This window comes from Dermacentor andersoni, chromosome 8, assembly GCF_023375885.2.
Source record: "Dermacentor andersoni chromosome 8, qqDerAnde1_hic_scaffold, whole genome shotgun sequence".
Classification (NCBI taxonomy): Eukaryota; Metazoa; Arthropoda; class Arachnida; order Ixodida; family Ixodidae; genus Dermacentor; species Dermacentor andersoni.
This window is the reverse complement of record NC_092821.1, coordinates 127384209-127406668: the sequence shown is the minus strand read 5'-3', so window position 1 is coordinate 127406668 and position 22460 is coordinate 127384209. Positions and strand designations below refer to the sequence as shown.

Below are 22460 nucleotides of genomic sequence, written 5' to 3'. Positions count from 1 at the left end.
TAGCATGAAGCTGTATGAATACAGTCGGTTTTCCAGCATTCTAAGCTTATGTAGGACTCTCTCAAGCAGTGGTGCGCCAGTGGGGAGGGAGCTTGGGGATTGTAAACCCCTCCTTCCTTGAACGTTCGTTTCTTGGCTTCGGTCTGTGCAGATATGTACATAGATAATATGTACTAATAAAAACCATCACAATATCAAAAATTTGGCAAAGGGCAGAGCACGGAAAGTGATAGCAAGGCCTAGTGTTGCCGTCAAGTTATTCAGACAGTGTTTCAATATGCAGGGACACTGCATGCAATGCAGTGCTCTGCAGCAGGAACAGTGCCCTGGCAGCTACCAGGCGTCTCACAATGATGGCACGATGAGAAGGTGTCGCAGCTCAATAATGGTGCACGAGTGAGACCGATGGGCCATCTAGTCGACGTTTGGTCTTACGTAGGAATGTTAGTGTTTGTGTTCGTTAAAATTAAGTTAAATTTGTCCAAAGTGGCAAAGTACACCTAAATGCTGCTGTGGACTTGTAGTTAGTCAAATTCACGAAGGATCTGATGCAGGAAAGAGCAGAGAAGAAGAAAAAAAAACAGTATCTGACAAATCATTGTCAGGATAGTTGCAATCTTTTCATCTCGGCAAGCAATGCTGCGCTTTCATCACATGTACAGGTAGCCAAGTTTTATATTAGTATATGCCTCAATAATCCTTCTACTGTTGCGTTTTCTTCTTGTCCACAAATTGCAATGCTGTTGATAGAGGAACCACTATAACGGCTCGGTGGCTATGACATTCTACTGCAGGACTTTCGGTCGTGGGCTTGATTTCCAGCTGTAGCAGTCGTATTTTGATCGAGGCAAATGCAAAAATATCGTGGGCATATAAAAAAAAACTCAGGTAGTCAAAATTGATCCGGAGCACTGCACTATGATTCCCCTCATTGCCCAACTGTTGCTTTGGGACATCAAGCCCCACAAATCAGTCAATCAATGCTGGTGAATAAAGTGCAGCTGGGCTCTTTACATTGCAAGGGCAAATCTTATCCCGTGCCCAATGGTAGTAAGTATCGGTGTTCTTGCAACCTATCATTCATGAAAGATTGGTTGCATGGTTTCGCTCATATGCTGCTTTTTCCTCTGGAATGCATTCTTTGCAAATATGGGTAGTTGGAACTTCTGTCTCATTCACTCTTTTACTGTTTGATTTTTGTTAATTGCTTCATAGGTGTTTGTTAGTCTGCATTCTTTGAAAAATGCTATTCACTAAAAAGACTGTCCTTGATGAATGCTGGCTAGTTAAACAAGGGAAGTGTCAGCTTGGAGCCAACATTTCTATCAAGAGCCCCCAACTAAAGCAAGTCTGCAATATAGTTGTTAGCTGGACTTAATGGTACAATGACGTACTATGGCGAAGAGTGTGAAAGCAGGATTAAGTACACGGTAGCAATCCGGAATGTTTCTCTATACCCTTTAACTTCATTTTCCTCCATTCTTCCAAGCCTACTATGTTCACTGTACTTAGGCATAAGATCAATGAGCATTACTCTGTCTGAAGAGAAAAAAAACCTCTCTCCATAGTTGAGTAGGTGCACGAGGAAATTCTAAAATGGAGGTTAATAATATGTCGCAAGTAGTTAGTTAAGGGAACAGACTACACAGGCACTGTGGCATCTCTCTCCTTAATCCTAGTACCATTTTCATGACTTGCCATAAAGAAACAAGTCTGCTTGTTGAAGCGTTCGGTCATTGTTGATGACTTCAACAATCTTTAACTTTCTGTTAATGCTTTGTCCTTCTTCCTGAAGTCCTGGTTTCACCAGGACTTCATTGTAGCATTCATTGTAGCATTCATTATGCGATGAAAGACACACTCATTTTGAACAAAATCTTTATTGAGCCAGCCAGCAGGATAATTGCTTATGTGCTGTGAACGGTAAAACAGCATAAAATCTATTTTCGTAGTTTTTTGTTTAGACGCTCAACAAGTGAGTTCTCGTTGCTCCTCGATCCTGGCTAGTTGGATGTTGCTTTGAAGGAAATCGAGATAACCCTGTAATTTCAGTAGTCCTTGCCTTTTAAGCTGTACTTCCAATTTATGTTTTCATGTATGAATGACTTCTTGTCTTACTGAGTGGTAAACAGCTACCAGTCTCATGGTTAACTTATTTCATCAAAAACAAACAGTCACTGTTTACCATTATGTTGAGCGTTAGTGTTTAAAAATCCTGCTGGGAAGAATCGTACGAATTATTATTCTGAGTCACTTGTATAAAGCTTGCAAAAAAGATAAAAATTAATATAATATGTCAAATAAGTTCTGTGGAAATTTGCAAGGCAGACAAATATTCACGAAAGGAGAAGATTGCCGTCCACCTAAAGGTATCACAAAGCTACATAGGAAACACATGGGTTTTACAGAAGGAAAGCTTCACAGTTCAAGAAAAATTTATCGTGGTAAAGGGATTGACCCTGGGACCAGCGCCTGTCCGGGGTGCCCACTTTATCACACATGCTAGCAGGTTGCTGAGCGATGACAATTTGATCTACGACTTGAAGCGTAATCCTGAATATTGCAAATAATTTCTGTGCAAATGCTTCCTCTTTAGCTTTGTACTGCTACTCGGTGGGTGACAGCTTGCCTTTTTCGTAAAAGATAGTAAGTACCATGCAATAACTAAACATCATCGCAGCTGTCATTCTCCAGGTGTTGCAACTCCTCTTTACACACTGACACTGCAAAAGAAATCTCGCGAACAGTCTAAATGCTGACTTTGCGCTTAAAGGACAGTCGGCTAATTCTAGCTTCAGTGGAACCCTCTCCTGCCCTTCAACAGGTCGTTTGAATTAGTCTTTGGAGCATTTTTGTCTGTAGGTCCTTTTCCGAACGGCACCATTGCGTGCAAGTGGGCCCCTCGCATGTGGCAGTCACGCCAGATCTTGCAATCATTGTCTGGACCATGTGACTTTAGAGGTCACTTTGATAGTATAAAAACTTGAGTACTGTGTAGGAATGAGTAGGCCCTGTCAAGCGGTGTCCAGAATGGAAAGGATGAGCTTCTTTCTCCGCAGGTGGTCCCTGGAAGAACAAAATGCAAGAAATAGACTTTGTTAAAAAAGAATTGGACTGAATCTTTTAACAATTGCTAAAGTGGCTGATGATATGCGAACTAGGATAGAAGATCAAATATTTTGCCAGAATTGCCTATCTGGTTGAACCATTTACGTATTTAATAAGAAAGTAAAGGGCAATTCTCCTCACTTCTCAGGTTAAATGGTGGATAGTGGTGGAGTTGGCCAAATGGTTTCTGCACTACTACCACATGCTATACAAGAATCTCAGTTGTCAATGACGAGTGGGGCTTCCTTTGAAATGGGGTGGTGGCAGCACCATTACAGTGCACTACAGTCCAGTATATTCAAGTTCTTATGCGTCCTTAATGTCACTACATGTTCCAATTTCCACTCCTTAGTGTCTACGATAAGCACATGATTATGCTATGCTGTGTCAATTTGCCGATATTTATTCAATGTCACTGTATACTTCTGTGGTGTTAATCTTTTAAACACATTTTGCCAATGTTCACTCTGCCGATGCTTACCCTCCGATTACTGCCTCTGAAGTTTAAGGCTTCATGGAGACCAACCACATTTTTGTCTGCTTCTGAATGTGCCCTCAGACATTGCAGAAAAATACGTGTGCGAGTGTCTCCACTGTATTTTTGCATGTAGCGCAAAACTCATCTTTGGTAAACATTTTATAACTTTGCATTCTTAGATAGCATGCTCTAACCTCAATAACAAGTGAACTTCCCTTCGAGTTACCCATTACCTTTGAAATTTCTTCGTTATTTTTGAGTGAGCTATGCATCATGTACAGTGCCCTTTTTGTTTTCAAACATGCAGCCTGTCTATTCTGCAGTTTGTTCTACTCACTCGACAATCTTGCTTGCGCGGTAGTGCACATCCGCATTGGGAAAGCCGTTGAACGGAGAGTTGATGGTGATTGTGTAGGCGCCCATGTTCTCAAAATAGAGCCACTCGCCAACTGCCAGATCGGGAAGCTTGCAGACGGCCTTGATCTTGTCTACGCCGTCACAGGTGATGCCCCACACAATGCTAGAGAGCAGTGGCCCTTCACCATCCTGCAATATGCGTTCGCAGATTTTTACTAAGTGCCGCATGGTGTTGCTAAGAAACATTATTGCAAAAAGGAATCGTATGTCTCTTGCTAACACATCAAGCCCATAGGGAGAATGCAATTCATGACACTTCCAAGGACATCAGGTTCAGTCATTATCATACCAGCAGCCTGTCCCCCCACACCATCACTACATGGACAAGTCTATATCAGAAATATTAAAGGGACACTAAAGGTTACCAGAAAGTCAAGTTAAAGTGATAAAGCAATGCTCTAGAACGTCTAAGGCGTCAATGTAATCGCGAACAGAGCTTTAGTAACAGAGAAATTGAGGTAAATGCACGACACGATTTGAGACCCCCCAGCCACATTCCGGCACTAGCCCGATGACGAAAGCACTCCTCATCATAATTTATGCACTAGTATTCAACTACTCGTATTAAAAAGATCACTTCATTAGATTATAAGAGGGAAGAAAATGCTACTTGTCTATTTCTATTCGGTTCTAAGAAAAAAATAACATTTTGACGTTACCCTTGAGTAGGATGGGTGATCGAAAGGTTTCGTTTTCGCTCGACTCTGCGCGCTCGACTTCGCGCCGCGCGCGCTTTGGAGTTTCAGTTGTTTCTTTATCGCGTCGTGCTGCGGTGGTCCTGCTGGCTCGCGAAGCTTGCATTTGGAACAAGCAGCGAGAATGCCACGTCCAAGTGTTGTCGTGGGATGCGCAAACGGTCCGTGGAACTTGGCCAAGGGCAGTTGCAGCGGCGAATCCAACGTTACTTATCACTGTGCGCCAACGAGTGAACCTCTCCGTTCGAAGTGGTTGAAGTGCCGTACCTCTGCCACAACGCGCTGGCAAAGAGCCGAAAAATCACGTAATGTGCTCGCTACACTTTCGTCCAGAGGATTACGAGTTCAACGCCGACTTACTGAAGTCGCGTGAAGTGCCTTTCACAGCAGGCCGTCGTCGTAGTAGTACGCAACGACGCCGGCAGCGCGATCCCTCAACAGCTCGTCACGTTCATCAGTGCTTAAATCGCTGAACTCGAGCCCAGCATCGCGAGCTTATGTGTCGTTGTCAGGGTCATCCATTGCAACGAGCGTCGAAGTTGGCGTCATAAAATAAAGAACCAGCTTATCGTCGTGCGCTTTCCCTTCCGCTAGCCACCATAGTTCCGCTTTCGCGCTGCTGTCGGCTCTGTCTTGGCTCTGTTTCTGGCCGCGCGTTTGCGTTTTGTGCAGAAAATCTGTAGCGCCGTCTGCGGGAGCCGTTTTACTCACCGACGGCGCAACGTCACTGTGAGACCATGACGTCAATACTCCTCGATCGGAGGGCGGGTGATTTGAATTGCGCTAGAGGTACGCGGACGCTTCAGAACGCATTTTCTCTTAACGTAAGTCTCTTCTTCGCACGAAACAAGCGTTTCGAGGTTTCTGGGATGGTATTTCAACAATCCACGTTGACTTAATATTAACCTTTAGTGTCCCTTTAAGATATCATCCTGACCTGGTAACTGAATGCACCTTATGCTAACTACCTTTACATTGCTGACTTAATACAACAGCACATACCTTACTCCTGTTTTTTTTTTTTTTACACTGATCCACACATTGACTCCCGTATCCCCCTCATCCTTTCCTTTTTTTTTAGCACATTCTTATACCCTAACCACAGCAAGGCCATCTGGTCTGTGCATCACATGAAATCTGAATTAGGATATTGTCTATTTGTGTCCGGTTTATAATCTATACTGCTGCTTTTCTGCCCTGCAAAGTTGCACCTTTCACTTTCCAGTGGTCTCTACGCAGTTTTTAGCTTTCTTCAAGCTTCTCTGCTAATCTCCGTCTTGGACACTTGGTGATCACAGAGAGAAGTTGTCGTTCATGACTTCCCTGGCAGCGTCTGTCAAATGCACATAAGGCCAATTCTATTCTCCTACACGCCTTTTGTTCGCCCTTTATTTTTCCTCATGACTTGGATTCCATGTTGCCCACATAAGTGGTTGGGCATTATTACAACAATAGTACAAATAGAACTAACTAATTAAAAATGCGGTTGCAATCATGGAGATTGACCAATTAAAACCTCAATATATATTGAGGTTGTTAGTCAGCACATGTCGTTCTTTCCTTGCCCTCGTCTTACACACTTTTTCCCCTTCCAAAAACACCTTGATACAAGAGCCAAGAAAACTCCTGCTCACCTGTAGTGACTCTGGCTCAACAGGTTCATCGTTGAAGAGCGAGACAACGAAAGACTTGTATACAGATTCGTTGACATAGTACATGCGCTCTTTGGGCTTTGTATCTGCAATGAAAGTAAATAGTCTGTGTTGGTCCTTGAGAACCAGAAGCTAAAAATTGGATATGTAGAAGGACGGTCGCAAGCTAGCTTTCCAAAAACAAATTTCTTGTAGAACACTTTGCTGGAAAAATGGTCACTTGAGTTGATAATGGTCTTTCATGTCATAAGGACTAAACAGCAGGCTGAAGCACTCCACAGGGCTGCACATGGATGTGCAAGCCATTTCTCATACTTGCAAAAAGTGCCACCCATCAGGTGCTGCCTCATGAGTTTGTCCAGATGTGTAAAATATTTTGTTTAAAAAAAGTTATACTGAATGTTGCATAATGAGACCGTCATGTACTGTAGCACGTAATTATGGCTCCTCGAGCTACAGCGATGACTCATGCTCTAATTTCACATAGAGGTAGCATTTATTGATGGACTCAATTTATTACCATGTTTGCATGTTTCATGTAAAATGAAAACTACACGTTGCCTGCGGTGACGGCAAACTCAAAGTTTAGAATTGGCGGGGATGGAACTGTGGCGCTGTCTGCCACTTTAAATGGGAAACAAGACGCGTGTGTTGTGGCCTCCGAGGCTGCACCAACCAAGCAGGTTATTGGCACCAACAAAATGCGTGGCAATCTCCGAGGCCATAGGTCACAGCAGGGTCTCCACGATTAAACAATGCGCGTTGCCCAGTCTTGGAGGCTTTTACGATTTCACCGATGAAGACAATGTCTCGTAGCATTAGCCTTGAAATAAGGTGGCGACAAGTAGTCACCTAGCCTGCTAATCAGGTTTTACGATAGCACTTCCATTAGCTAGGTTTCGGCTAAGCAGCTAAAATTTGGCAATTGCGGCAGGCCACGCATACTTCCGACTTATTCTAGATGGAATCAGGCAAGCAGTCTACCCAAAGTTGGTACGAAAATGAATCCACCATGAAATGCTGCTTCTGTGCAAAATTTGAGTGCAAGGGAGCTGCTGGTTTAGCTGGTAGAACGATTTATACTAGCCTATGTTTGCAAAACATTCTGTAGAACCTGCTGTCGTTAGTGATGGGACACTTCATAAATATGTAATGTCACGCAATGTTCGATTTGATGTGTGCGCGCACGCTTACCGTCGTAGCTTTCATTCAACCGCTTGCCGATGATCTTCGTGCAGATGGTGAAGGCGGATGCCACGAAGAATGTGCCCGGCTCGCTGATGATGCTGACGCCGTAGCTTTCTGGGAAGTGCTTGTCCAGGCCTGCGTTGATGATGTCCGCAGTCTGCAAGAAGACAGGGGAACGTTGATTCTGCTGATGAATATTCACAGTAGAAGAGACTGTTATGCACAACGAGAGGATGAGGCTGTGATTGGTGGAATTGTATGTCTTGTGGCGCTCGCGCGGTCTCCGTTTAGAGAGTTTCATCTCGCACATTGTCAAATGCTCTTTGACATCCATTTAGGAAAAAAAAATTGTTTATGTACGTGTTCGTGTATGTACAAGGCAGCACAAACAAGCATGCGTAGAGGAATATACATATAAAGTGCATTTTTTTTAATGTGGATGAAAATTGACATTAAAAGGAATTAAGTACCACACTAACCAAGAACAGATATCGAAAACCTGTAAATTTCATTCATTAGGGCGTCTACTTGAGGGGTAAACTCAATGCACTAGTTTACGCGAGTTTGTGAATACTGTAATTAATAAATTTATATGAGGTTTTTATATAACGTCTCCAATTCAGTTCATCTTGGACGCCGTATTGATTGAAGCTCATGCTATTGTGACGTATGTCTTCAAAGCGGAGCTGCCGAGCTGGAAACATTGTGCAGAATATCTTTGTGCGATTTCTTTTATAGTTTAAATCTGGTGTCGAAAAGTCGGTTGGCTCACCTGACTGATTCTCTTTGCTCAATTACTGCAAGTATATAGTAGTTAAGAGCCCTCTACTACCCTATACACTAGGGAATTCTGCGGGGACATATCGGGCGCCCAGATTTCCTCCGCACTTTTTCATTTGTCATCCTGTACTCGACGATTGGTTCACAAATTAAGGTGGCTACGCGCGCTCCGAAGGCTCGAAATGACAGCATGGCTGTCACATATATATATATATATATATATATATATATATATAGCAGAGAGGAAGAGGCACTCTGCTTACCTTGAGGAAGACTGTCTCGAAGCCCTTCTCCCCTGCATAGCCGCCGCCGATGTCGAGCAGCCTCAGGTCGAAGCCGAGGTCGCGTCCAGCGTCGAACGTCCGTCTCGCGGCCGCTATGGCTCCCGTGAAGGCTCCCGGGTCTTGGTTGCTGCTGCCCACATGGAAACTGGCCGTGAGAAAAAGGAAGAACACGTGGTTAGGTTACGTTCGTTTAGTGATGGTCGGTGAACACAGTTTGCGTGCCGGGGGGCTGCAATGTGTTGGACGCAGCTGCGAAAGACGCCCGATTAGTTTTTGTCGGGCGAAATTCTGTGGCGCGCAAGTGAACTTACGGAAGGGGAAAATTACGTTGAAGATAATTGACTAAATCTAATTTATTAGGAGTACGTATTGCGACTACTTCGTGTGAACTGTTAGTGGAAGGAAGATGTTATTCGCCAGCTCAGCAAATGCGTGCAGTGCTGCGAAAGCTATGGGTTCACGCGAGCCTACCAAGGTAGAAAACCGGATGGAAGACTCCTTCGCTGTACGCGTATGATTGTTCTCCGCGTAATGGAGACTGAATGGAAGTTTTACTGGGATACTAGTAGCGTGCAACTGGCGAGTGCCCTCTTACTTTGACTAGAACAAGCAGACGGCTTTCGTTATTCATTGGCTCGCACGAGTCCTAGCTCTCGCTGTATCGGCTGCACCGAGACGAAGTACAATCGCACGCCGATGGGGATGCATTGCGCGCTTACGGATTGTGGCAGTAGAATGCAGCGCTTTCGGTGTGAAGTAAAGACAAAGCTTATTTGTTTGCCAACTCGCTCGTGTTGTGTTCTCTATTGCAGGCGAGAGGCGGTACGTGTGCGACAGTCGGCGAAATTTCGCAGATGCGCATACTGTCTGTAGCCGGTGCCTCGAAAGCAGCCTTCGCCACACAAAGGCTATTCTTGCGGAGAAGCCCGTCCAACTATTTTAGGTTTACAGGCAGTCAGCACGTAAGAAGCATTTATGGAAAATAAGTTCTCCCGGAAGCCCGCAAGGTAGTCGAAGGTTGAGGAAGGTTCACTTGTGTTGGTCCTCGGACCAGGGCAAATTTTTCTTCAGCTGCGAAGCTTTCTTTGAGAAACCCGTATTGGTTGCCTTCATTGCCGCGTACACATAAGCGCCAGGTGTTGCGGGGCATCGCCGCAACGCCACGTCACCATCGAAAGCATGCGTTATCCTCAGGTTCCTCGTCCGCGCAAGCTCTCGCCTGCGTTTTAACTGCACGTCGGTGAGACTAAATCAAAACGCGCCAAGCGTCTCAATGCGTTCGTTTGCCTGTGAGGAGTTCACAACTCGAAGAACCGCGCAGCGGTGTTCAACTGGATTTCGAAGTCATAACTCATAAGAAGTGCTTAAGTGTCGTCAGATTCTTTTAGCACGCCACTACGGCCATCTTCTACGCCACCTGCAATCTTTGCCCGTGCTAGCTAAGCCGCACTTGCGCGTGGCACGGCTTGGATGGCGCACGAAACACTGCCAGGGGGTGAAGATGGCGTAGCGACGAATCCGCGTACTAAGACCATCTGTACATTCTCTACTTCACACAGGTAGAGAAAAAAAAATAATATTGAACCTGTCAACTGGACAGGGATTCGCAAAGTGGACCGCAAGAACATTGCTGTTCATTTTGAACAGGACTTTGCTCTGCGAACTCCTTTGATTGTACAGTGAAGGCTGTTGCGTGCGTGTGCGCATTACTCGTTATCCCTTTCCTTTTCTATTTCCTTTTGTGCCCGATTGCTTGTCCTCCACTGTAGGGAAGCAAGCCAGGCACAACCTGATTAACGTCGTTGTCTTTAATTTTCTTGTCCGTTTATACGGTCATATGTCCATTCTTCGTGTGTGTGTGTGTGCGTCCCTCTTTTATTCCTGTAGCATTTACGCTTAAGGGCTTTAGCGTGACGCAGCAACAGACCGAACGTGCAGCCTTAGTCTCTGCGGAGAAGGCTACGTAGCGCAGCTCACCACACGCCCACGACGGTCAGGTCGAGGTCCTTGGCCAGGTGGAGCAGGTTGATGGCCTCGGCCTCGGAGCAGCCGAACTTGTCGCCCATGCCGAACCAGGCCTTCTTGTTGTCGACCTTGAGACGCAGCACCAGACGAGCGCACGGGTGGTGCTCCTTTACCTGGAGCGACGAGAAAAGATGGCTGGAGAATTCGGGGGCTCGGAAAGGGACGCAAGAAGAGAAGGCAGGTGGTGACGCCACCTTGAAGTCGTCGCACCAACCACCCGTGACGTCACAAATTTTTCATGGCGTCTGCTGGGGCCTAGTTAATTTGCTTTTCTTTAAATATAGAGTGCGTACATTATATACTAAGGTAATTTCGGGAACTTTTTCTCAGCCAAAACGGCCCAAATACGAAAAAAATACTTTTGAAATCCGTAACGTCATACTGACATAATGGCTCGGGGTACCGGCGCGGAATAAAAAAAAAAGAATACTCTTTTACACCTTTTATATGCTCTTCGAACAGTCAACCCATTGCCGCGACTTTAACAAGAACAGTGTTTTTTTTTTTTATGTTACTTAGTGTGTCGTATAGCGTAACTTTTTCAAGTTATGAAAACACCTCAGCGCTGACCTTGTACAGCTCCTCGGCGCAGTCGAAGGTCATGAGGTCGACGCCGAGCTCGTGCGCGCGGTGCAGGTAGGTGACGTGCTTCTGCGGGTGGGCGTAGATGATGCGCGACGGGTCCACGCCGAGCGACATGATGGCCTCGATCTCGGCGAGGCTGGCGCAGTCGAAGCCCAGGCCTAGGCCCGCGAGCACTTCGAGCACGATCGGGTTGTCGTTGCACTTGACAGCTGTCGGAGGGAGACACGAGAGGAAAGCGGCTGAGTCATCCTGCACCCAGCGCCTCCCCCCCCCCCCCCTTTGCATAGGGACGGTGACGCTACAGAGACACGGGCGTCTGCGGTGTCTTACAGACATTGGTGCCCACCTTCGAGTGCGCGAGGAGCTAACGATCTCGCTCTCTTTTCATCCCTTTATTCCCCCTTCCCCAGAACAGAGTAGCAAACCGGCAGTGCGTCTGGTTAACCCCCCTCTCTTTTTGTCTCTCAAAAGGCAGAAAAATTGTTGAGCAGTAATATAGTAAATTATTTTTATGCAATGTCAAAAAAGCCACGACGCTATGAGAAAAGGCTTGGTTAGCCAGGAAAGACGCAAAGGCGAAAGACCTTCAGTTTCCTACATCAGCTCGTCCCGACGAGCTGATGCCGAACCAATTCTTATCCGCAAAGATAGACTGCATTGTTACTGTAGAGCAGCCAAAAACAGAGATTAGCAAGGTTTGAGAACATTTATCCAGTCGCAGAAGCCAAAATACGGGGGAAGAAAAATAGCTTTGAAATCCGTGACGTGTTATTGACATAGCGGCGCTGGGTCTTCTGCGCAAAATTCAAAGAAGAAAAAAAATGCAACTCTTACCTTCGCATTAGCTTCTAATAACCTATCACCGTGAAATTAACAAAATTATAGTTTCGAACGAATACTTCAGAAGTCCTAACTCATTCAGTGTATATTGTCAGAGTCCCATTAATTACATGTACCATGGAGTCATGGATATAATTACATTAGGTGCGCCACACAATGGGACAATTGCCGGTCTCTCTGCATGCCGTCGCCTGTGACAACGTCCACTGTTCCTTGTGCCTTTAGTGAAGTATTTCCATGGGGGTTTCGATACAGCTATTGAACAAAAAAATGTAGAAATTCTACAGATCATGCTGAGAGACTTAGACAACCCTTATAGCACTGTTGCTGCACTGCGCTCTTAACTGTTATAACGCTAGGTAATTGTTGCTTGGGCACCTTCTAAATAGAGTGTTTGTGCAAGGTAATCAAAGGCTACAGCAAAATTCGTTGAAGTGTTATGTGAAGTATGAAATGATGTTCCGGCGCGTATGCGTATCAGTCCCTCTCTCTTTCCCCCTCTCTCTCTACACACACACACATTATATATATATATATATATATATATATATATATATATATGCTTCCATGCAACTCTGAAGGGAAGCTCGATGAACCTACACCTCCAATTATTTTTTAAGCGTACGTATGACGCCAATATTGCTATCACCACAAATTTGAGAGAACCGCTAGAATAGATCAAACCAGAAGCAAGCTTACCGTAAAAAGCCTTCACCCGTGGCACAGACTTGCGCCATAGGTCGACCTTGTAGAGTAGGTCGTCAATGTCCACGATGTAGAACGGGTTGTCCAAGTCATCCTGCAGTTACGCACGAAACGCAATGAACCACGTATGTCGATGTTATCGTCGGCACAAAGGCGTCCGAGCAGTCTAGAAACCATCAAAACGATACATTTATCAACGTCGCTTGTTAGAATGGTGGGTCAGCTGTTCAGGACACTTATATTCTTCAATTATTATTCTCAAGGCGCTAGAGAATCGCCCCTTAGCGGCGTGTTACGATAAATATACTTCTTGAGCCTACGCCTAAAGGGGTGGTCGTGGTAAAGGCAGTTTCGACGGTCCACTGACAGGGCACAGGTTGAGCATGCCATACCGCATACAGCTCCTGTAAAAGCTAATATTTATGAGCGGAAATCGGATGCGCCGTGGCAAAGTACCTAAACTACATGTAGTCAGCTCGTCGAAGTTACACTGTTTTGCCTCCAAATACGTGATCCAGGCTCACTACCATCGTAAGAAGACACTGCAAATATGTCCATGCTGTACCTTAAGAAAAGGTTTGAGAAAAAAAAAATGTCGAGCGCTTACAATAGCTTTAGCGTGAAGCAAACGAGCACACCTACGAACAGGGGGACGACCGCTAACATACAGCTGTTTCGTGGTAGGTAGGTAGTTAGGTAGGCTCCTGTTTCGCATCGTTTTGGACCCTCTTGGATTAAAAAAAAAAACTGAATTCAAGTGTCCGATGGTAGAATGGATCCGAAGCCTTCCAGCGCGACCATTAAGCCACGGTCAGCGCAACCTTCATTTCTTTTTTTTCTTTCTTATCAGGCTACGATCGCATGCATGCTTGTCACGCGCCAACGCGAGCTAGCTCTTTGAGTCATCTAGTGTGTGCGCATCAAAGACTGCGATTAAGAAAGGAAGAAAAAGAAAGAATCAAGAACAAGGTTTTGAATCGGCTCCTGAATTAACGATGCACTCAGTACAGAATAAAATCAACTATCAATGAAATACAACTTCGCTGTCTATACGTATACAGTCGAACGTCTTCGTAGAGAAGTGCCTCCGAAATCGTTCGTTATACAGCTCATTTCGTTGTAAAGGTGGCACACCGCACCGGTCACCATTGAACTGGGACACAATATTCCCTTCGTTATACGTGTAGAGGAGCTCGACCGAATAAAGGGCGGTACTTCGATGCTCGCTCCTACACAGACCTTTGCTGTAGAAGCGCACAGTGTGAACAAGTGAATGGGGGAAAAAAAGAAGAAAACGGGCCAGCTTTTCATTCTTCTAATTTCATTCGCACGACAACAGGTCAATGCATTTGGCTGATACGCTTCTTATCTGCCTCACATCTGCAACCTCTAATCTCAGGTAACCGCGTCGTTGATGTCATCGAGATTAACAGACTTAGATGGGCTAGTTGGTTGCTGGAACGTGGTTGTAACGGCGCGTTTTGAGGACAAAACACGGAAAGAATGCACGCAGGGCAGTCGCCGAACTTCAACTGTCCTGTGTGCATTCTTTCCGTGTCCTGTCCTCAAAACGCGCCGTTATAACCATGTTACATCATTTCATCGAGAGGATATCAAATGAGCGATAACAAAACCGATACTGCCAGGACGCAGCTGACATTTTTTTTTTTTTTCATGCGAATATTCGACAGTTCAACTAGACGCGTTCGTCCCAATATTTTTTCTGTCATGAAAGAACATTTAAAACTAAACAGAACCAAACTATTTTTTTTTTCTTGGAGAACGCACGAAGCTCTCAATTTCCTGGCAGATCAGCAAGTATACCGGCACTTCTGCAGCAGGGAAAAAGCGACGCTCTTTCCCTTCGCTCTCGTTTGGATCGTATACAACCCGGCGTCTTTAGGGCGAGAGTGAGGCAAAGGGAAGCCCATCGTTTTCGTGAGCACATTAAAGGAATTGCTCGCAGCTCTGCAAGACTCCTAAAGTAAACTTGAGATAACGAGAAGGCACTAAAAGCCGAAATAAAAGTGTTGATCAGTTGTAGTAATGACCGATTGAAAAATACATATTTCTATCTCTCTCTATCTCAACAAAATGTTCATGTTACAATATTTTACCAACGAAGAAATAAAGAACTGCGTAGTACTCTTGCAGCTTGTATTTCCGTGACGCTTACACAATCATATGAAGCCAACGAAAGCACAGGGGAAACTATTTGTTGTTTTAATTGGAGTGTAGAAATGACGTGATCAATAAAGGGCCCTTCGGGGGCTTGTCTTCCTTTTTTTCGCCCACTTTCACTTTAGCTTATCATTTCTGCGCTTCAACTAAAACTACAAATAACATCCCTTATCTTTTCCTTGGCTTCGTTATTTATCGGCTTCTCGTACGGTTGCGTCTAACAAAAAGTCGTGCCCCTCGGTTTGCCCCCTCCTTTTTTGGCTGTCGAGCCTTTACAGCCACACTTGACCCCTTGGAATTGCCGTCAAATTGCCCAGAGCGCGAAAAATGAAGACGAATAGGAATGAAAACAAGTTGAAACAAAAGAAACGAATTGGTGGCCTCGTTTCCACAGCGCTGGTCTGAGGAGATTAAGGGGATTAGCAGGCGGCTTCAGTCGTTGCATTGCCCCATAAACTGCAGGCGTCGTCGTTGCCTCGCCGGCGCGTCATCTCCGCGGGCGTGTTATCTTCCGAGCTTTCAACGTCAGTGTCAAGCGAAGAAGTCCAACAGCGTTCAGAGCGAGTCTTCGCGCCACTGTTTCGGTGAAAGGGGGGGCATGACCTCGTCGTAAATTTCAATGACTGTAATCGCGAGGAAAAAGCAAAGAAGAGTCTAACGCCACGCGTTAGTAAATATACGTAGAGTGGCGCTGCGTACAGGTTTAGCTTTAAAGGATTCACGAAGGTCCTTCGCGGTTGATATACGACAGTCGCGCGGACCGAACACCTACCGTGTGCGCCGTTTTATTATCGTCAACAGCCCGCAAAGCGGAAATACCACTCCAGGTGAAGTAAAATTAGAAACGAACGTTGTTCGTCTTTATTTATGGGCTGTGGAGCGTACATTCGTACATAAAAAAAAAATCAAGACAGCAACTATGAAATGTTATTTTTTTTTTTACCCTAACCTCTTCATTACAGGCCCCCTTGTGTGAATGTATACCTTAATTTCATCGTTCTCGTCTTTGCTAGGGCTGTCGTTAGTCAAGCGTGGACGTGTACCAACTTGCCCAAGTTTCCCTGATAACGACATGTTATTCACGGTAAAATTGATGCACTGCCGAAGTGACACCACCTTATTCGACCAATTTTGGCGCGACATCACCGCCGCAACGACAACAAACACGCGGGATCTGGCATTCCCGCAACTTTCAAACTCCGAGAATTTAGGGTCTGGCACATCACCTTTTTATACCAGCCCACGGTACAGTAATGCATACGTACTAAGCGTGTGGTATAGTCGGCAAGAATTGGCTGTGACGACGCCCGATTCACGCCACGATATAACAATATCAGTCATTCTTAAAACGTAATCGCTGCATTCAGGGCACCACAGTCGCTCACTAAACGCAACGCCAAGTAACGTTCAGAACCATTGTCATCCCTGGTCGTAGCTGCAACGATACGCAGAGCCGTCGTGGTGACTTTGGCGTTGCGCTGGTATAAGGCCGAGGGCGCGGGTATCGAATCCCGGTCGCGGCGTCCGCATTTAGATCGGGGCGAAAAAAAAAAAAGCGCCCGTTTACCGTGCATTTGGTGCATGTCAAAGAATCCCACGGTGTCAGAATTATTGCGGAGTCCCCCACTACTGTGCGCCTCATAATCATGTCGTGTTCATGGCGCGTAAATTCCCGAAATTAATTTTAAAGATACGCAGGCATTGATCCGGCGATCATCACTACAATCCGCAACGTCATCTATATGGGTGCGTTGGTTACCGTCGCGTTCGTGTCTCGAGTTCGAAAAATGTGTTTCGCGTGGCACACAACTCCCAACCATTGGTCGTCCGTAAGAAATGCGTGGCGATTGCAAGCACAGACTATCGTCGAACGCACAACGAAACAACCACGCGGAAGTATTTAGAGAGTCGTCACCAACACAAGCCAACACACGTGCGGGTGTCTTCGACACTGGTCGGCACATTCTCGCCATGACGGGCGTTCAAAGGCAACCTATATGTAACGCACACCAGACGCACCAGATCGTCGCAGCAACCTTTTCACCGCGATCTCGCCAGGGCGAGCCCACACTCGTAACGGGCGCAGCAGTCACCACCGTTCACCAATGACCACCACCAGCGACCAGTTCACGCTCGCCGTGTCCGGCGTTGCTTTTCTACGTGGGCATCTTTACGAGTTCGCGCAGCTAGCCGCACGGCTCACGATGAACTCTTGTCGCTGCGTCAAGCAGTTATGTCGCGAACTTGAGGGCAAGAGATATCGGTGCACGACAATCAGCCACGTATCGTATAGCCCACCGGAAATGCATGGCTCTGTATATACACTCGGGGCGCAAGCAAATCGGAATGAACACACACCGCGGCTATATACCGAATCAGCCGACAAACCGAGCATCCGCCACACCGCGGCCTCGGTGCTGTGCCTCACCTTGTTGGTCTTGCCGACGACTTCCTGGGCGAACTCCCGGGGCTTGAGGTTGCTGAAGAGGATGGCGTCGTGCCGCATGGCTGTTCGAGTCGTGCCTTTGGAGACGCTGCGCGGCTGCTTGACCCTCGACGGGCAGTGCTTCTTGTTGAGCGAGTGGTTGCCGCCGGCGCGGTGCTTGTGGTGGTGGTGGTGGCGGTGGACGACTCCGGATGACTCGAGCACGACTTCCTTGCCCATGGTGCCGGGCACGGTGGCGGCCTCGGCTTTATATCGCGGCGCCGAAACCTTCGACGGCCCCTGGTCGCAGCAGCAGCAGCAGCGGGGGCCGCAGCAGACCAAGCGGCGGGCTCGGTGGGGGAGGAGGAGGAACAGCCTTATCTGCGAGACAGAACGACCACGAACGGAGCAGTTTGAGAATACGGCATTGAGATAGCGGAGTAATGATTGTCGTTGTGATCCGTGTTCTTTGCAATCGTTATTGTTTTATTTTTATTTTTTTGCGTTTCGCGGCGTCACCGCGACCATCCGGCTGCCACCTCGTAAACGCAAAGTGGCTTAGAGCAGTCGCGCGTACGGAGGAAGGCGATGCCGGGAGAGGGAAACGCGGTGGTCCAGGACTGTGCCCAATAGCGCCGCTGTGCGCGGAGTCGTTAAGCCTAAGACCAGGGGGGGCTATTTGGGAAATTGCCAAATTCTGCCATATTGGCGTAAGTCTTAACCAATCATAGAGGCTGTATAGCAGCCCTGTGAGCCAATCAGCGGTGACAAGATGTAGAATATTGGGGATTCCGGTAGTGTCCATAATATAGCGTCCCAGCTGGTCTTCGCGAGGAGAGGTGCTGCTATCCTAGATATTGCCAAATCACGCCATATTATTGAATTCTGTAATGGCGGCATTTTGAGACAGTCAGAGGGGCTTTCTAGCAGCCTTGCGAGTCAATCAGAGCTGACAAGATGGCGAATTTTAACAGTGTCTAGATAGGCAGCCTGTTGCCTTACATAGGAAGTCAAAAAGGACGTTCAAGGGTTATGCAACAAGGTCATGCCTCTACACGTCACCTTGAAGCTTGCAGTATGAAGCCAAGTGCAATCAAACGATGCACGGAGTCATCTTTATATAGGTGTAGCCTACTCACTACTGTGCCGCTAAAAAAAAAATTGTTCGACGTCGTTCTGAAACACTTGAACCGTGCGCAAATCGCTGAGGGGGATGACGAGAATATCGAGAGGAACAGTGACAGTTCCCTGAAAACTAAAGTTGTCCAGGCATCTTAAAGAGTTGCTTAGTCTGATATTATGGCAATAAAACCCGTTTCAATCCCAGATACGGAAATTTTCTTCGAGAGCTCTGTCTAGTGCATATGTCATCGCGACAGCCTTAACCAATGACGGAATTTGAAGAACTCTGGAACGGCCATCTGCTCAAAACGGTCTTTGTAATGAAATTTCGAGGCAGTGTGCTGAGCCAATTTAGAGAGGCCGTACGTAACAGCCCTCTGGGCCAATTAGAGCTGACAAGATGGCGAATTCTGCAATATGGCTCATTCTGTCACATTCAGTAAGACGTTAGACAGTTTTTAACGCTGTGGTTCGTTCAGGCGAGACCACTGACACCACAGTCAAGGTCCATTGTCCGTCATTAAGCCATTCCGTAATAACGATACTCTTTGTTAGAGGTTGCGCAGAGTCGCAGGGTGACATGTCTAGAATCTGTACGAGACACATGACGTCAGTGCCGATTGCGGCAACTTGCGCATGCATCCTTTCGATTGACGTAGGAATTATCAACCTTTCCAAGGTTCGAGCGACGCTTATCGACAACGACGTCAACAAAACGCCCCGTCAGAGCCAGAACTAGCTGGGAGAGAAAGATGGAGGATAGCGTAGTGTTCTCGTTTTGGCTTTGTTTACTCCCGTATTCACGCGCTGTCGCCGACAACCACTGCCTCACAAACATTGTTGACGACAAACTTCTTCGAGCTAATTGATAACCACCTGTCGTCCGGTTCTCGTTCGGCGTTTTCCTGTCGCTTATTCCCGCCTGCTCCGCAATGAGTCGCAGCGTCGCCTCTTCTTCTTCTTTTTGACAGTTTCTTCGCGTTTCCTGTAGCCTCAGCTAGTTTTGCCTTATCATGGTTCCGCGTCTGAGTTACCGCTGCGTCGCGGACGACCGAGCCGCCCAGTCGGGGCGAACCTTGGATCATCGTAAAGAGGAGCTTGGCGGCGAACTCGCTGCACGAGCCCGTCACGCCGTGGCGGCGGCGATGGTTGTGTATATCAGCGGCGTGGCGAGATGCCTCGGCAACCGTAAAGTACTTCTCTTCTTATACTTTTTGTTTTATTTCCCACGTCGTCCCGCTACGCGCGTGGCGCGAGCCGACACCTTTACTATACCGTCCCGCTCTCTCCTTCGTATCGTATACACACGCTCCAGCGCGTGCTTGTGGCGTGGGTTTTGAATGTCGGCAGTGCGAGGGCACCGGGATTACGTAAGACTGTTAAGAAACGTTGCGTTCTCTCTCTCGTTGTCTCCTCCGAGGTGTCTCCACGGAAGCCTGTTCGCGTTACACGTCCGACGGTCACATGACCCGCTGAATGCGACGTGCGCGCGTTGATTGAAATGCAAAAGGCGGTGGGCATTTGGGGGCCAAAAAAAGAAAATAAAACGAAAGGTCTTTCGCATAAAATTGCGAGTGAAATGTTTTCCGACAGCGGATTCACGTATCCTTCGTGCGCGTGCTCTTGCTGTAATCGGTCGCCGCATCAGGTGTGCACATTGACGAACTCACGCTATAGCGAGGGGCAGACACTTCGCGCCCTGGCGGAGCCTTTGGGCACGGCGCGGAATTGCGGCGTCATCTAGAATGAACTCGCCGAATGACGGCTGTTGTCTTCGAGACTTTCATGCGTACATGTGCGTTTCTTTCTCCCTATTTTGTGCTTTTCTTTTGCGATTAGACGTATGACACAAAAGGCTTCAAACATATTGACATGAACTATAGGGCAAACACCAAGGATAAACTCACTATCGCGAGTGAGATGTTTCGTTTTTACGCATCTCGGAGGTACATATGACAAACAAAGGAAAACAAAAGCAAGGAAAACAAAAGAAAAGCAGGAGATTGGGGAGGGTTTTGGCCGATGCTGCGCTCGCCGGTGCATCCTTACTCGAGTTCAGAGTACCGGAGTTTATTTCTTTTTATATTTTCTTGCTTGTGACTTCAGACGTTCTTGTGGCGTTATTTGCTATGTTTTGCCTGCCTCTGTTGAAATTCCAACGCAATCCTGTTTTTCCAAACTCGGAATGCGACAAGACTCCACGCACATGCATAATCCGCACCGTCGCATTTGCTACAAATGATAATTTGCAAAGCGACAAATTGGTTTTAAACTAGAAGGTCAAAGTCTAGGCAACTGCATGGACTAACCATCATTCTCATTCTTGCAGCACCCACAGACACTAGCGCCAGAGTTCCTTGTAGTAACCATGTGGTACTACAACCTGTGGTACTACTACTACTCTGTGGCTGCTACATTCATGATGGTTATAAGTGTGTGTGTTTGTGCGCGAGCGGACCTTCCGTGAAAAGTAAGAGCGATATCTGAGAAGTACGGAAACCGTCTGCCGCTTCTATTGCGAGCCGGCCTGAGCAGCACTGCCGCAAGGCAGTCAAGAAAAAAAGAAAGAAAGACAGGCTATCGCAGGCAAACAGGTTTAAAAAACAACAAAGTGCGGGCTTCGATTCCTCGACCCCTCAGGTCGTTATTTCGATCGACAGCAGCAGACTCTCGCCGCGGAGGCCACCGTCTTCTCAAGGAAAGAAAAGAAAAGGAAAAGAGCCCTTCACGATCGATGTACACAATGTCCTTCTCGTATACGATGCGGTATTGCCCGTCGTGTCCTCTAAGATACGCGTAAAAGCAACACTACTCGCAGACTTGCACAACCCCGCACCCATTAATTGCCCAGTAAGAAATGCCTCGCGGTAGCGCAATACACGATTAGAGCGCGTCCGGTTGTCGACTGCACGTGGCTGCCGGGGCTAGGAGTTCGACCTTTAGCGGCGATGGCGATCAGAGTTCTCTTTTTACTGACACGCTGTTAACAAGAGTTCTTGCGGTGAAGGCCGCGATACGCATCAAACGTCTGCCAGAGAGCAGCCGGCAACGCCGCCTCGCTGTACTGCACCTCGCAAGTTGTTTGCAGCGCTGCCGAAGGCACGGTGCGTACACAGGCAACATCCCAATTGTGCAGCGGAAATGTACTTCCGGGCGTAACTGTGGGATTATAATGGCAGACTATGGAAATAGTTTTTTTTTTCTTTTTCGCTTGGTACATGATAACTTCCAGCGACGCTTGATGTCTGAGGACTGATGACCTTCGCGCATGCGCGCCGTATATCGCGATTTACTGTGGCGGCGAGCAGACGACGTGGCGCGGATGAACAAAGCTCGAGGTGCAAATCGGCCTCCCTATATTGGGTAGGGAGTACTGCAGCTTCCACAGTGCTGCAAGCGACTTGCAAGGTGCAGTATAAGCTCCGATATGGTGAAGCGTTTGTTAAGTCACGGGTAAACTTCTAGCAGTGGCAGAGCAGATAGGACTTTTAAAGGGCATATATCTGCAAGGGCTTCGTGATGCTGTTAGCATTCTTTGAGAACTTCACCCAGTTTGCGACATATATGTCTCTGTGTCCACGCCTAACCTCTTTCCCATCAACTTGGGTCGCCATAGGTATAGTCCATGGGCAAATGGGTAGAGCATCAGGCTGCTTTGTTGGGGAAACCGGGTTCAAATCCAACCGTCGGACAACTTGGATTGCTGGGCGGCTGGCATAGCTACCGAAATTATGTTTTACTTTTATGGCTTTTTCATCGTTCCTCCGACTTCCTGATGGCCCTCTTTCCAAGAGAGGGCGCACCAATGACTCCCTGAAACTTTTCGGCCAGGCCAATGAGATGTACCAGAAGTACCACGTCCTAAGCCGTCAAAATAATGAAGAAACTGCAAGAACACTATCACCATTTGTTGTCGCGAAGTGTCTTAGTGAAAAGCTAGGTCCCGGCTACACGGACACGGAAATAGCCAGCGTT

The 22460-nt window shown here is 47.0% G+C and overlaps 1 protein-coding gene across 1 annotated transcript in view; it reads right to left on the bottom strand.

Moving 5' to 3' along the window:
- Window positions 1–1864: 1864 nt before the first annotated feature.
- The window catches only part of LOC126525589 (ornithine decarboxylase-like), a 41017-nt gene continuing 20421 nt past the window's right edge, over window positions 1865–22460 (bottom strand). The window contains exons 2-10 of the mRNA XM_050173519.3: window positions 17367–17744; window positions 12752–12851; window positions 11198–11421; window positions 10580–10740; window positions 8582–8747; window positions 7545–7695; window positions 6333–6436; window positions 3924–4132; window positions 1865–3066 (exon numbers count right to left, since the gene is read on the bottom strand). Of these exons, the coding sequence (XP_050029476.1) occupies window positions 3015–3066; window positions 3924–4132; window positions 6333–6436; window positions 7545–7695; window positions 8582–8747; window positions 10580–10740; window positions 11198–11421; window positions 12752–12851; window positions 17367–17603 (1404 nt within the window). The 5' untranslated portion in view covers window positions 17604–17744 and the 3' untranslated portion in view covers window positions 1865–3014. The remainder of the gene's footprint in view (window positions 3067–3923; window positions 4133–6332; window positions 6437–7544; window positions 7696–8581; window positions 8748–10579; window positions 10741–11197; window positions 11422–12751; window positions 12852–17366; window positions 17745–22460) is intronic.